Source organism: Patiria miniata, unplaced genomic scaffold (assembly GCF_015706575.1).
Source record: "Patiria miniata isolate m_02_andy unplaced genomic scaffold, ASM1570657v1 HiC_scaffold_23, whole genome shotgun sequence".
NCBI lineage: Eukaryota > Metazoa > Echinodermata > Asteroidea > Valvatida > Asterinidae > Patiria > Patiria miniata.
The window spans coordinates 6374351-6390552 of NW_024037062.1; the positions used below are offsets into that span (position 1 = coordinate 6374351).

At 39.9% G+C, this 16202-nt stretch overlaps 1 protein-coding gene across 1 annotated transcript in view; it reads right to left on the minus strand.

Moving 5' to 3' along the window:
* Nucleotides 1-1671: 1671 nt before the first annotated feature.
* Nucleotides 1672-16202, minus strand: part of LOC119731424 (lactadherin-like) — a 41000-nt gene continuing 26469 nt past the window's right edge. Inside the window, exons 5-6 of the mRNA XM_038204594.1 lie at nt 3051-3146; nt 1672-1818 (exon numbers count right to left, since the gene is read on the minus strand). Of these exons, the coding sequence (XP_038060522.1) occupies nt 1672-1818; nt 3051-3146 (243 nt within the window). The remainder of the gene's footprint in view (nt 1819-3050; nt 3147-16202) is intronic.

Here is a 16202-nt window from a genome sequence, read left to right on the forward strand (position 1 = left end):
CGTGTGGAAATTACGCCAACAGGATATTGTCCAGGTCTCAAAACTAGTACATTCAACAACAGTAGGAAATGGGGTTTGGAATTTAAATCCGGGGTTAGTGTATACACAGAGCAATGAACAGAGGCCTGAAAATTGTAAGTAAAAGCAGTAAACCAAAAGCAGGGTAACACAGCCCCTTTTAGATATCGTTAGTAAAAGTAGGGTAAAACATAGGTCTAACCATTTTGGAATAAGCTAGAAACCTTCTTAAATGATCCACTGTTGTCATATCAAGATTTTTGTATTGGATTTTTGTTTTATTAATCAGATATCTCTAAATGAAAATTAGATTTAGTGTATGCACGTTGTAAACCAAATATTGACTGTTTTAACTAGCCTTCCTCGCTGATTCTTGGGCGTTTTTCCCCCTCGGCGTCGCCGCGGGGAAACAAAATGGTTCATGGATCACCCATAGGGAGGCCATAAATTGGATTAAAACACTCAAAGCAGTAAATATTTGAAATCTATATTCAATGCCTTTCATTATCGTATGCTACTAGACATGAAGCATGTGTCATAAATACACGTCTATAATTTAAAGCAAATGATATTTATAGCAAATGATAAAATACACGTCTTACACCAAACAGCTACTTTGTCACGATTTGTTATTGTTTGCCATTGGAGCAAATCTCTTAATTTGGATCACCCAAAAATCACGGTGTTAACTGTACACTATACGATAGATCATTTGCATTGCAGCAATGTTTCAGGTGCGTGATTGTGTTCCTCATGGACCCAATGAGTAGACCTTTTGGGCATTCACATTTACTAACTTGAAATAATACCTCAAAGATGGTTATTGAGTGCATAGGATCTATACATAAGTATGATATGGTAGGTATTATTTGTTGTGTGCACTTTTACATTGTGACGTGGGGTACCAGCTTTCCTTCGAACAAAAACAAAAGCTGTTTCCAATTGGAATTGGGAACAGCTAATAATTGTCCCAATCAGTAGGAAATAAAACAAAAATCTTGTCATCACTTAATTATCTTCTAATAATCTGACTGAAATCTTGCCCTACAGCCGCTTTTATAGCTCACAACACGATGGGGCAAGTACTTTTTTTGCCATACAATAATGCATATTCTCAATTGACCAATCAGATACCTTGATTTTTCAATATGCAGAGTGTGGGTGACTCACATGGTCTATGATTCTTGAACATACATTTGGCGAATATAAAGTTTGTGTTCCGTCACAATATTCTACTTTTATAATCTACTGCATGCAAAAAATAATGCTGTATATGTAAATACATGCAATTACATTTAATATTTTGTGCCACTCTAAATCTTTATAATTCTTTAAAATAATGTAAATTATTGTTAACTATCAGTTTCATCAGTTTTGCCCACGTCGGTGTGACTTGGAAAACCCAAGCTGTAATGGTAATTGGAAACTTGACACTAAAAGTTGGGGGTTATGCCATAAATCTTGGTTTAGAGTTTTTAGACTGGTCCGTCAGAACCCTCATTCGGAATGTAAGAGGCGGGAATAAATCCTTATTTCTGAGCGCAAATGTCTCTTACCTTTTTTAATGTTTATTTTTTTGTTTGGGTTTTTAAAGTCAATCAAATATTTAATGAGCATTGTAACGGGGGTTTCCGAATCAAACTTAGACGGAATTTATTCGTGACTTCTGCAGCCGAGGACCTCAAAGCGCATGCTGCAGTATATGCTCCACTGAGTAGACAGGATACGCAGGAACCTGGCCTGGAAAGCCTTCGGGAAAGTGGTGGTCACGTGGGTGTTTTTGTCCGAGTTTCCAGGGAACTGGAAGAAATAAACAATATGGATAGGCTTTTTTAAAGTAATTTTGAAGTAGGGATGTGCATTGGGAAGTTATTATAGCAGTGTTTCACCGAAGTTTTGTCTGGACCTATTTCTGGTCGGCCACAGGAGAGATTTGAATATGTATAGGCCAAAAATTTGCCTCTTCTGTAAGACTACATTGTCTCTGATACTTTTTTCTTGTTTGCTTAAGTTTCTTTAATTTAGTTTTTCTTTTTTGTTGGTGTGATGTCCCCCTGACATCAGTACTATACATTATAGAGGATCTTTTTACAATAAAGGAGGACACACCCCGACCCCGTTCCCAGTGCTAACTCCAATTTCAACCTCTTTCATATGATAGAGCAGGTGGTGGTAGCGTACTACTTGACATCATAGAAATTCGCCGCAGATGACCGAAAGTTAAATTTGACCTCAATGTTTCAAGAAATTAATATAATTATTTTCCGTGCGAAATATTAGAGCTCTGCGTACAATCTTGCTTACTGAAGCAGTATAACAACATTGGTGTAATGTAAACATTAAGAATGGGCCTATGAAGGTATATTTGTTTACAATGTAGCAGCATAAATATTGATATATCGTGGTCAATAGCCTTGGACCTACATCTGGTTAGGCCTGTACTCCATAAATACTGTCGTAGCATCGTCCTAATTCACTCATAAATATGACTTATTATGTCCTTCAATAACAGCAATGTAATGTATTACTGACCTTTGTCGGTGCACTTTCTCCTTCCGCAGTGACGTCAGTCCATTTCTGGCCATCGTTGCTATAGGCCCACGTTGCTATATATCACCACGCCCCTGAGTGATGAGGCTAGTGATGATCACAATGCAACCTAAGTCGACTTGGATCCACGGATTGCGGTCACTAGGTCTGGCCCGGCACTAGACCAGGAAGAGGCTGGGTCGCCTACAAAATAAGCAGATAATTCAGCCATAAATATAAAGTGAGTCTTAGCACATGTGCTTCAAGCACTTTACCAGGCAGGGCCGTGCTTAACTTGCAGAGTGAGATAATATTTCCAGGGGAAGGGACCCCCCTCGCCCCGAGAAAAAAATGAATGTAGTGCTTCTTCAACTTTGGACTTGTTTGTCATCTTTGACGTAAATCCTACCATTTCGTTTGAGTTGTCTTACAGTTCGTCCCATGTAATGGTTCGTGAATTCAATACATTTAACAATTTACCTTTGAAGTTATATGAGACGAGCCTTGTGGGCTGCATAATTGAGGTTCTTGTCCCAAAACGAGGAAGCGGTGATGCTTGCATCTGGGATGCGACCATCTTCCGTCCCAAGGAGTCCAATCTTAGAGCAGTTAAAAAAAAGTAGGAGGTAGTGGAAACAAATACGGGTCGTGGCCATCAAAGCAATCGCACCAGTCCTTTCCTGAAAGAGTCTTTGTATATGATCTCAACAGCTGGGCGCGGATTCCTCCTGTGCAGATCAAGGTGCATTCACTTTCCAAATTTGATATGGCAAAATTTTTGTTCATGACATTTCCTGAAATTGTGTAAAAAGTGCTTAGGAGTCATTTCGTGTAAATACTTCATATAAGTGTCCACGCTCAAAAAATCATTCTGTTTTTTAACTTTGTGGGATTGAAGGACTTAGGGAGCAAGTCCCCTAAATAGAGTTTTTAAACTTTTATTTTGCCCGTTGCCATGGTTACGAGCCATTATGTGTTTTGGCCATTTTTGAACAATTTTTGAGGCTGCAAAAATTCATTTTTTGCGTTATTTTCTAAGGTCATCAAGTTATGTTATGTCACAAAAGTAACTATATCAGGACAAAGTATCATCCTTACCCTTACAAGAAAATAATAGAGACACTTCTGAAAAATCTCCTTTATATTATTTTTAGGCCCTATCATACAGCATGCTTTTACAACTAGCAACATTGCATTTTTACCCCAATTTTATCCCTCCAAAATGGCACTTGCCAGGGCACTCAGAATAATTTCCCTTCGGCTATCGTTAGTTCAGACATTGGTCTTTTCATATCTGGTGAGAAAATTTTGCGTTATTGTATATAGATTTGCAAGTGAAGCTTTCATAACTTACACCAACAGGCGTACCCGTCTCACAGCCCACCCCCTGCCATCCCTCTTCTTACTCCAGTGCCCATTATGAGCAACGACCCCTCCCCCTCCCAAAGAATTCAACATGTATTATTGTTAAGGTTACATATTGCCTTGCGGAAAGTCCACATATTTATATGCACTATGCAGGTTTGGCTATTTTTTTTGTCAACGTGGGAGTTGTTTGGAATATCTGGAAAGCACGGGGGGGGGGGGTGTTATATGGAAACATGTAAATGGTACATGTACATAATGCTGTAATTTTTGTTAACAAAATTGCATTTATTTTTTATTATTTTCAATACAGAGAAGTGATATGGCGATTACGAGAGCAATTAACTCATATTTTTATATTAAAATACATGTACTTTAAAACAACTATCACTCAGTGAAAACTCAAAATGGCCTCTATTGTGATTGATTGAATTGTCTTGGCCCTACGTGTAAATATGGTCAGATCGAGCACATATAAAGTCGAATATAGTACCGTTGTGTGTGCTGCTATGTCCTCCAAAATCGTAATTTCGTAATCAGCATGACATTTTGAGTCTCTTCCAAACTGTCATCAGTAGTCAACATGACCACACTTCTGTGGTGCATCCATTGTTGCATGGCAGGTAATTTAACTGTATTGGTGCTTATAAATGACAGGTTTTTTTTGTTTACAAGCAGGGAATGTTTTGTTAATGTGTTAATTAGAGAATATCAACTTCCCCACCGAAGCAAAAGTGCTTACAGATTTTAACCCTTTCTGGCGGGTATTTGGGGATTTTTGTCTGAAAGGGAGGGGTACAGCACACTGTGATCCCCATGTTGATTTGCATATGCTTTGACCGATTTTCCTACAACTGATTTGGCAGGAAAATATTGGTTGACCATTACTCTATACTATGACATGCTTGGTTCTATTGCTGTTACCACTAGAGGTGTTTTTTAATATTTTTTTCCAAACTCTTGGCTAGATAACATTTTGGGCATTCTGTTTTTTTTGTGTAACCATTCATCCCAGTCAGGCAATTGTATGCATCCATTGTCACTGATTTTATTCAAAAAAATGTGTGCATTTTCAATCCGAATCGGCAAAACTAAAGTAAATATACATAATTGTGGTGATGTTATTTAATGCTCTGCGATTGATTCATGTAATAACTATCAGAAAAGTATATCAAAACAAAGAAAATGGTACCGATTGAAACGTGAAAATTACATAGGCTTCTCGCACCAATGGCTGCCACATTACATATTGACTATGTATTATTGTTAATTATATAGCCATGCATTTCAGTCTTAAGATAACACTTTCGTGATAGGTTTTGAAAATGGAAGTATTTTTGACTTTAGTTTATGAGCACCGATGTCTTTACAACGGTTGCCATGGTAATAATGAAATAATGAACACACTACAGAAGTGTGTTTGGTGCCATGGTGACCACTGTTAAAAGTCACAAAATTTCATGTTGATCAGGCAAATACAAGTTTGGAGGATCCTTCCACTAAACAAATACTTCAGATCCTAACTACATGTATATAGCCAAGACAAGTCAGAGTGAAATTCATGCCATCAAATTGGTGCTGTGTTCTCTCGGAGTTTTCACTGGAGTCATCCTTGTTTTAAAGTACATGTATTTCAATATAAACAAATAGGAGTTAGTTGCTCTCTAAATCGCCAGATCTTTTCCGCTTTGAAAATAATGAAATAAACGTAATTTTGTTCACCACACCTTTACTGTAATTCCAAAGTAAATTGCAATATAAAAAATGTGTACAGTGTACATGCGTGTGTTCAGATCACCCTTCCCACCCCCAACTCCCCCTCCCCTCCCCCGCGACATACACACCCCTTCTCCTCCTCGCTTTTCGGATATTCCAAGCTGCCCCGTGTTGTAAAAAAGCCACCTTACATAATTCAGACTTTCCCCAAGGCCATATGCATGTATGTAATCTGAACAACATTGTACTTGTTGACTTGTTGGGGGAGGGCGTGGTTCTCTTTTGAGCTTTGGGAGTGGGGGTGGCAGGGGAAGGGGCTAGATGTGAGACGGCTGTTTGTGTAGATTGTAAAAAGGTGCACTTGCAAATTGATATCTAGTATTTACAATTTAATTTAGGCAAATACATGCAGAAATCAAAATCTCAATTTGGTGGAAAGTGAAGGGGCGAGGCCTAGCTAGGAGGAGAGGACTGGACATCACTTGAATAATGGTGCACTTCAATCAGAGGACAATGGATATGGCCATTATTATTCATTGCGGCTTGCAAACACATGAGTTTTGCCCATGTGACAATGATTTTACCAACACTGCCAAGTTATTGGTGGGTGGTCACACCCCACCCTCAACCCCAAGCAATGCCCCCGGGGTGGGGGAGGGGATGCTGTGAAAAGGAAGTCTATGTAATTTCTAAAGTGTTCACTTGCATATTATTTAATTACATTTGTTTCGTTATGCAACTTCCAATTCAAAATTCGGTGGCACTTGGGGAGTGGGCAGGGCCTAGCCAGGTGAGTGGGGGGGGGGGGGAGTACACGACCTACTATTCATCCACTGGTCTAAAAATGATACACAGTCTGATTCTGTTTGTGGAAATGTGCTAGATTCATGAACAATACAAGTTATTACTCAAAACAAATGAAAACACTGAAAATACATTTTTAAAGATTTTTGTGAAATTTACCATATTTGGAGCGCTACTGCACAAAGGATATACAATAACCCACAATTTTCTCACCAGATATGAAAAGACCAACGTTTGAACTAACCATGGCCGAAGGGAAGTTATTCTGAGTGCCATGGTTAGTGCCATTTTGGTGGGATAAAAATGGGGTAACAAATGCAATTTTGCTAGTTGTAAAAACATGCTGTGGGCCTAAAAATAATATAAAGGAGATTTATCAGAAGTGTTTCTATTTTTTTTTCTTGTAAGGGTAAGAATGATACTTTGTCGTGATATAGTTACTTTTGTGACATTACTTCGCAGTTCGGCTTGATGACTTTTGAAAATAACGCAAAAAAATAATTTTTGCAGCCTCAAATTGCCCCAAAATGGCCAAAACACATAATGGCCCGTAACCATGGCAACGGGCAAAAATATCGGTTTAAAAACTCTATTTTGGTTACTTGCTCCCAACGTCCTTTCATCCTAAAAAGTATTTAAAAAAAAAATTAAAAAAACACGATTGTTTGAGCGCGGACACTTATATGAAGTATTTACACGAAATGACTCTTAAAATTTTCTAGCAGTTTACTGATTTGATTTCCTTAAACAATTATTCATAAACACCCGAGACAGTTTACCCATTCCTTTTGGTCGGGTGCCCGTCACGTGGGAGATTATAAACTGCCGATTAAAAACTGCTGCGTTATGCACCACAACGTGCGCCATTCTTCATCTAGGGAGGATTCTTAGCACTTCGCGCTAAGGGAAATAAAAGTGTTGAACAAAATCGTTGAAAGTTTCTCAAATTTTGACTTCTCACTTTCTGACTTAAAAGGTCCGAAAATCTACTGACGGAAGGAAAAACGGCTAGGGGCAAGGTCACGTATAATGGCCCTCGCTTTTGCCTAGAGCCTTTAGTCGGTTTTAAACGCTTTAAACTGGCCCATAACATGTTTATTACCCTGCTAACTCGAAATCACATTGTTATTTGAAATCACCAACGTAATGACATAAAATCGATATCGCTTCATGTTTAATAGTTTCTCACTTTTCCACAGAAAGTCCCCTTGAAGCTTCGCTGCGTTCTCAACGTTTTCATTCGCTGGCACGATTTTAAGGAGATTGCAGCTGTTTTGCAGAGGCACCAAAAAGGGCCATATGGACACATTTTTTTGGTTTAATTTCCTTTCAATTTCCTTCACATTTTGGATTTTCCTTAAATTTCCTGAAATGTTTCATTTTCATTAAAATAAGAAATTTCCTCAGATGTGGAAGCACTGCCTAATCTTGAAAATTCGTTATCAAATTTGGTATGTTTATAGAACGTGCTTTGTACAATGACGTTATATCTCAATCGGACAGTATTTTGTAAGTTATGGTCATCATAATGCTTCACGTGTTTGCTGCTTATCAGTGCAAATGGCTACATTTTCAAAACGGGCGGTGGAATCGTGTTGTCCATATCCAGCGTCGACACCTGAAAGGAGTTAAAAGCTGTTTGCCATGACTGAAAAAGAATGTTCATAGAAACGTCTCACCTACCTTTGCAGCTAGGGGACAAGTACTTTGACCGCGTCGAGTTGTTGTCGAAAGGACTCCACTTAGCTATACAACAAGACGAAGAGCTACTTCGAGAACACTGTTGGAGTTACTGTCCAAGTTAACGGCAACATTAGACAGGCAGCGCTGGGCCATCACTGCGAAAATATACCTGCCCATACGAAAAGGCGCTGGACAGGACCAGCACGCTAAATGATCTTCCGTTCTGTCTCATTAACCACAATGTGCTGATGATATAGTACTTTATTGTGTTATCATCTGCCCATTGCTGAAGACATTCAGTATAACCATTTTGACATGATTTATACTTGGATTGTGCAAAATAAGATGAATAGCGCTATTAAAACAATGCAAAACTATGCATATAACCAGATTCTCATTTCAAAAACATATGAACAACATATTACCAACAACATATATTAACATCATATTAACATCAGTGTTTTGGAAATGGTCAATTCTGACAATTATTTCGGGGTTGTTGTTTCATCTGATCTATATCTCTCGTGGTCCAAGCATGTTGACATGTTTTAGGCCTCATCGCTAGAATTTCCGGTTGGTCACAATTGGAGTCACGTCGCATATGTGTGTAAGGTTGTACATGTACAGGGTTCCTCATGGGGCAGAAAGTACAATGGAAGTTAGTCTTTAGAAATCAATCACCTATAAAGGAAACGCGGGCTTAGATTTCAATAGGAACAAAGGAAAGCAAAAGAAGAGAAACAAAGGTTTTCTTCATGGATATTATGTGTGTAAGGCTAAGTATGTAAACACCGGCAATCGTGGACATAGGACAAAAGGGTTAGGGCACAAACAATACGTCCACGATTGACCGATAGTCCACGATTGAAATTCGTGTACAAAACCAATGAGAGCTGTTGCTAAAAAGTTAAAGTATAAACAAAAGAATGAGGATAAGGGACGATGGGGGTCGACGATTGTCGGTGTTTATCAAAGATGTACTAGCATACCTTTCACTGTGTGGACTTCCGAACAAAAGATATCCACATAAACCAGGTAGCAGCGACGTTGTGTGGACTTGCCCACGTCCACACAATGTTTCCCCCTCTCTGGAAACAGATTTGGAGGCATTTTTGAATTAGGTTTATCTGTGGCAAAATGGAGAGAAATACTAAGAGATTAATACAGGAAAAAAACTTTGGTTTTTACATTATGAGTAAAATGAGATTTGTTTCACAGGTTACACGAAAACGAAAGAATGTCCACACTAGGTATGTAACGTAAACATAGGTGTGCGTGTTGGATACTTCCGTATAGATTAGGCTGTGCTTCATGGCTTTAACTGCTGAGCGTTGGTTCATCCATCATCATAGGTGTTGTGTGTAAAGTTTGTTCCTTAAACCTTCCTCTTTTATGTGATGTAAAAATGAAGTCCATACGTGTAAATATAAGAAAGTTATGCCTTTTTGTTCATCTGGTCCCAATTATCAAACTGCAAGCCATTTTACCACATGACCCAATGGCACTCCATACCTCAAATTGTGCATGGATACTTCTGAAGCACTTTTCTCATTTTTTGTAATAGTAACACTATGAATAAACCACACCATTAGAAAGATCCGAAAACACTCTTTCAGCTGGTATATAGTTGATGTATGGGAGGCCAAACATATCAACATGCTGCCTTTCTGAAAGGTAGTGAATATATCTGTGCTAATGGTGTTTTGTGTGTGGTTTCCTGGTCGACTAAAGTCGCCCATGGGAACCAGCAGGGGGGTACTTCTTGTCGACAAAAGTCGCCCATGTGAAGGAAAGGGTTAAGCGAGCACGATCGTTCCAACAAAAAAATTGGGTGACCAAACCGGCCATTGTAGACTCCTGGTGTCTGTATCAGACACAAGTTGGAAGCATGTTTAGTTGCTCTTCTTTGCTTTGATTCTAGGAACAAACATACGAGCACGAACTTCACGGTCGGATTCAAATTTCACCCACTCAACCACAAGACAGCTCCGTCACAGCTTGGAGTTGGATGAGGTTGCATAAAAATTCACACTACCCGGATGCACACAACATATACAATTCAACTCTGCATATTCCAAAAACTCTGGAGTTGAACTGCATTCAAGAAAGACTGAATAGGGACTATAGCTTAATGATAAACTCCAGCCTTCGTTTGATAAATTGAACTCTTCCCCCAGACAGTGTATTAACTCTGACTGAGGTCTCTTCATTACAAGTAGCTGTAGCTTCGAAAGCTTATATGCCATATTTTAAAATTTAGTTAGTCTTTAAAGTGCCACCTTCACTATATAATGGTAGTAAGCAGAACACGGCTGTAGGCTATACATCTGTATTCGAAACAAACATAGGCCTCTGCTATATTTCAATTTAATTAATTCTACTTCATTAAACTACGTTCCTCTTATCTCCGAATGATTAGTTTTGTTGTTTTGTTATTTTCAATTTTTCGTTTTATTATATTTTATGATTTTCTTTTTATTTTGTTGTATTAATATTTTTGGCAACTCTCTGGTTGTTGTTGTTGTTCAACTCTGGCACAGGTTTTAAGACCGATTAATTTCAGAGGGAGTGATCATATCGAGTTAAAAATCACAAACACTGACAGAGAAGACGGATGGGTATTTGGTCCTGTTCAACTTTCGGCAAGTGAACTTTCTTGCACCGATTGCACCACATGGTGCCAGGAAACAAAACCCGGAATTCATGTTAACAAAAATCAATAGGGCACGGATGTCCCAGAGGCCAACTGAACTGAACCCGGATCCATAAACATTCACTTCCACTTTCGACACAGGAGAACGTGCACTATGTACTACACGTTACGTCCAAGAAAAATATAAAACAAATACCAAAACATGCAGAAACACGACATAACTTAAACCTAATACAAATGTAGTTCCTATAGCTATCCCTTGCAACACATCTAAAAGAGTTTCTGCAGCTGCAGAGCTTGCAAAACTGGTCACTGACGCATGACGAACACAATTTGATGTGATTGGGTGACTTCGAGCGTTCCGTCTCGAAGGTGAATAAGCCTAGTCGTGACCAAACCTGGCAGGCAAACTGAGTTGCAAGAAAAACTTGAATGTCAATTTCCTTTTTGACTAAAATCTTAACCTTGACCAAGGTTGTCAGCTTGTTCCCCAAACAAGCTGTTCCCGCTACATACACCGCGCGCAGCGCCAGCTAGTTGTATTTCTGTTAGCCTCATGGACCCTAGCATGTGCTTTGACTGCATATAATGCGTACGCCCCACAAACACATCCGTAAACAGCCGTAATATGCTCAATATGATAATTAGTACACGCTATGGTACATAGTCTTCTCTCATTGGATAATAGCTTTTAAAAAATGAATATTTATTATACTGCATACTGCATAATACAACCAAACTTAATCAACCTGATGGCTAGTGGTAATTAATGTAAAAAGAGACTCTGAAATAATAGTAGAATAATAGGCCTATTTATAAAAATTAGTTATTCATAGTTCGGGTTGAAAATTAAATGCAAAGAATGAAAAATTTGACCTTTAAAGAACGGCGAACGGTACAAACCGCTCGCCAGAAAAAAAAGATGTCGCCGTGCACTGAGGCCACTTTCGGGCCGTACTGTAGGCACCGGCGGCCTGGCTAGCGCCATGCGGTAAACCACGGTGCGATTTCTCGGTCAGCGGCAAAAAAGCGCTCACACTGTTGAATCCTTGTGGTATTTCCACAAGGCTGTCAATAGGGACATGGGGGGAAATGATCTCTCCTTCAGCTACAACTTATTCCTGATAACTTGTACGTACAACATATAAGTTATTTATCGTACGTACGACTTATGTCGACATGGTACGACATATAAATTATGTTGCACGGTTCGTACGACTCATATGTTGACAGGTGCTGGTACGACATATATGTCGTAGGTACGACTTATGTGTCTGCATGGTATGACATATGTTTCATACGACTATGTCGTATATATACGTACGACTTAATATCTTGTTGTATGTACAACATATGAATTTGAACTCGCTTGAAAGACTTGTATGTCGATTATGTCGAACATACAACATATCTTGTGAGTTTGACTCGCATGTCATTCGACACAATACGTACGACTATATGGCGTACGTATGTGATATATTTCGTACATGGTACGGATTACTGAAGGAAGAGAAGTTCACCATGTCCCTATTACAGTTTCGTATATTTCCATCCCAAAGTGTTGGAAGTAAAAAAAAAAAAAAATAGCTTGTTTCGTGTAATTAATTCATACACTGATGGGTACGAGTTGACCTACATTCGATTGAATGGGTACGATTTGACCCGGGACGAGTTGACCTGTTTCTTAAAATTAGCTGTCCGGTCTGAATGTCACGGTGTACCTATACGCCGCTATCGGTCGCTGATGTACCGACAATAAACATCGGCGGATAATCTGTCTTGAACTGTTCAAGTTGCAACCTTGGAAATCATTTTTAAGTGTTCAATCATGTGGCGGCATTTTTTATTGGTCTGGGAAAAACCTGGAGAAAAAGTTTGAAAGTGGGATCGAAAAACCTGGACTGTGGACATTATTTTGAGTGAAGTGGTGTACACAGGTTTTGCTATGCAAACATTAATATGTATATCGTGGGTCAAAGTTTACGGGCTTTGATTGGATATCTCGGCCGAATTTGGCCGAACATATAAAGAAACACATACGAAATTCGCCACGGTTGCGTCAAGGCTGTCATCTGCCTACACTTACTGAATGTACGGCTGTTTACGGATGTGTTTGTGGGGCGTACGTACACAATTATGTGCAGACAAAGCACATGCAAGGGTCGTTGAGGCTAACGGCAAAGCAACTAGCTGGCGTGGCGCGCGGTGTATGTAGCGGGAACAAGCTCGTTTGGGGAACAAGCTGACAGCCTTGGTGAAGGCTACTAAAATCTGAAACAATGGAAATCTATAGAAGTACCACCCTTTTCTCCCATTGATGAAACTTGGTGATGAATCAAAGTTCAAGCAGTAAGCACAAACTATTATGCGCTTCGGTACTGCATGCCAAATAAAATATGAAATTATGCGGATTTGGCTATACAAGTGTACTGAATATTGTCATAATTATCTCTATCTCAAGTTTACTGATTTCGTTCAAGTTGGGGTCTAAAATTAAGCATTATAGGATCCTTTGTCGATTCATGCAATTTTCCCTCACGCGTGCCACTAGTCAATAAGCCTGATCGCCGCACTCTGCTTATGAAAGCGTTTTGTACTTTAATATGTGTCTAGTCTCGGACTAGACCAGGCGCGGTTCTAGAACCAATATTTTGGGGGGGGGGGGCTAGCAGGGTGGATCCAGAATTTTTTTTCAGGGAGGCGTGCTGAAATGTAGACCGGTTATTTTTTTCCAGACACTTAGGCCTCCGAAAATCAAGAGGTGTGTGTGTGTGTGTGGGGGGGGGGGGGGGGGGGGGGGGGAGGCCTCATGCCATATTTTCAATGGGGAGCGCCAATAAAATCCTAAAATCATTGACACTATATTAACTAATGCACCCTTGTCACGACTATTTATTTTAGGGAGACCGTTCGCATGTACATCACAATCCTTCTTTTTGCTAATGCAATTTTTTTTTTTAAGGAATTTATTTGGTGGGGGGTGGGGGGCTAGACACAATTTTATTTTTTTTTTTGGGGGGGGGGGGGGGGGGGGCTAAAGCCCCCCCTAGCCCCCCCCCCCCCTAGAACCGCGCCTGGACTAGACACATGAAGTACACAACACTTGTCTAGCCCTTGTCTAGCAACACAAAGTCTGGACCTGGTCAACAATTAACTAGACAAATGGATGAGTATCGAACAGTAATTTCTTTGCGATTAGAATGCGATCGTATTATTGTTGATTCTCCATGGACGAAGGATTTCGAAGGGATTATCTGAGATGTATTAATGAGAATGTGCAAAGCAGGGATACGACTTTGGCGACGAAAGGTATCTCTTCTATACAAGGTCACTTTTTGGTGACACTACGCCACAATTGACGCATAAGCAAGAAACTGTTTAGGCCTATGGAAGAAATTTAAAAAAAAAAGTGGCATCTATGTACAGCTGTTGCTGCTGTTGCTGTTATTGCTGCTGCTGCTGCTGCTCTGCCGCTGATGTTGTTGCTGTTGTTGCTTTTGTTGTTGTTGTTGTTGTTGTTGTTGTTGTTGTTGCTGTTGTTGCTGTTGTTGCTGTTGGTGTTGTTGTTGTTGTTTCTTGGGCAGGGTTGGTCGGGGAAAATAATCATTAGATATACAATGGACCCGCTTTTTCATAATTAAGGGACACGGGGGAAATTATTTATAGAAAACAAGCCATCCCCTTTTCTGCATTGAGGAGGTCGGAAACTTGTATAGAAACACACACGTTCCTTTTTTCTGAAATAAAGGGTCTGTCAATTTTATCATTAGCAGTAAACGCGCTCCCCTTTTCTGAATTAGGGGTCGGACATTTTATAAGAAGTACACGCGACCCCCCCCCCCCCCCCCCCCGTTCTGAAGTTAGCGGTCGGGAATGATAGCTTTCGGATCAGCAATTCGGTGCTCTTCTGGTAGCGACAAATCTCATGGAGGACGCCAGTTCCCGGTCATTTTTTGTTAACAAGTATATCATGCACTATCGGGATTTAATAAAGCAACACCACCCCATGACGCATGGGCCATACTGCCATTTCACAGCTCGGCCTCTTTTTCGACCCCGCTGGTTGCACCCATGTGCCGAGCTCATGAATAAAAGTAAAACACTCAAATGCCTCTATATTTAGTTCTGATAGCCATGTAATTTGGAGATTGAAGATACACCTCTGGCCCGGACTTGGGGCTTCCAATTCAGAGCATTTTGTATGCAATCGGCCCGAAAGTGGCGCTATTTAGCCATGTTGTGTAGGGATCCGTTTTCAAGATGGCTACTTTTCCACTTTGGATAATATCACTCGATTTAGGGGTCGTCTTCTTTGGGTGAGAATTTCTGGAAAATTCATAGGTCAATCCACCAAAAATTGAAAAAAAATTTGAAAGATGACATTTTGATCATCAATTTCTGTGCAGCCTGTGCGAAGTATGGGCATTTATCACCGCTATGACCTGGGTAGTCATTTTATACACGTTTGGCTGCCACGAACTGGCTATAGGTGTGGCCATGGAAGGCCATCACGCAGCTGATTGGTCAGTGGTCACTGCTGCTGATCGTGCACAAAGCAATGGTCCCAAAGACGCGTGTACAAACTTAAAATGACCGCAAACATCGAGGCCGTCCCTGTTATGCTGGCACTACCTACTTTCTGCTTATTAGCCTTTTTTGGCAACAATGACAATTTCGGCACAACATTGGCTGAACATTGGCTGAACATTGGGAAGTTCCAATATTGGCAGTGTTCCCAGCATAGGACAAAAATTACCACTGATTACCACTGTATGAGTGATCGGACTTTAATGTTATATCTACAAACACAATTGTGGGGTGGTTTTTAACAAGGAAATGAATGACATAGCATTGGCTTGAGTGTCTCCGAAATAAGGTAGGACAGTTGAGTGACCACTGACTGACCACTTATTCACTTCCTATGAGGTTTTTTCCAGAGATGTGAACTGACTAATTTTGACATTAATTGCATCATGTCTGTTTGGGGCCTTTTGTAATTTTGAAGAAAATGACTTCTACTAACCACAAGGTAACCTGTGACCCCAAATGCTGGTCATCTCAGTTCCGTCGAGAAAGATCCTGTCCACATTTGACAGATTGTATTTTAAAGGCTCATTGGGAGAAAGAAGAACGGAAGATAATTGCCATATCTCTTCAATTTTCCAATTCCATGGCTCTCAGAACCCTCTCATAGAGGAATTGGAGTGTATAACTTTTATTCATGAGCTCGGGGGACGGATTTTTGGCCTATATTTACATTGGTGCACCTCTAGGGTTTCAGACCTGCAAATCATACACGTACCTCCACATTTTTTTCTTCTAATACTCACCACTCCTGATCTCAAAGGCGTTTGAAATTTTAATTGTAATAGTATGTCTTGAGTTGTTGCCCCTAAAACAAGTTTGTTCTGTATGTAGGCATACTTTAAAACTG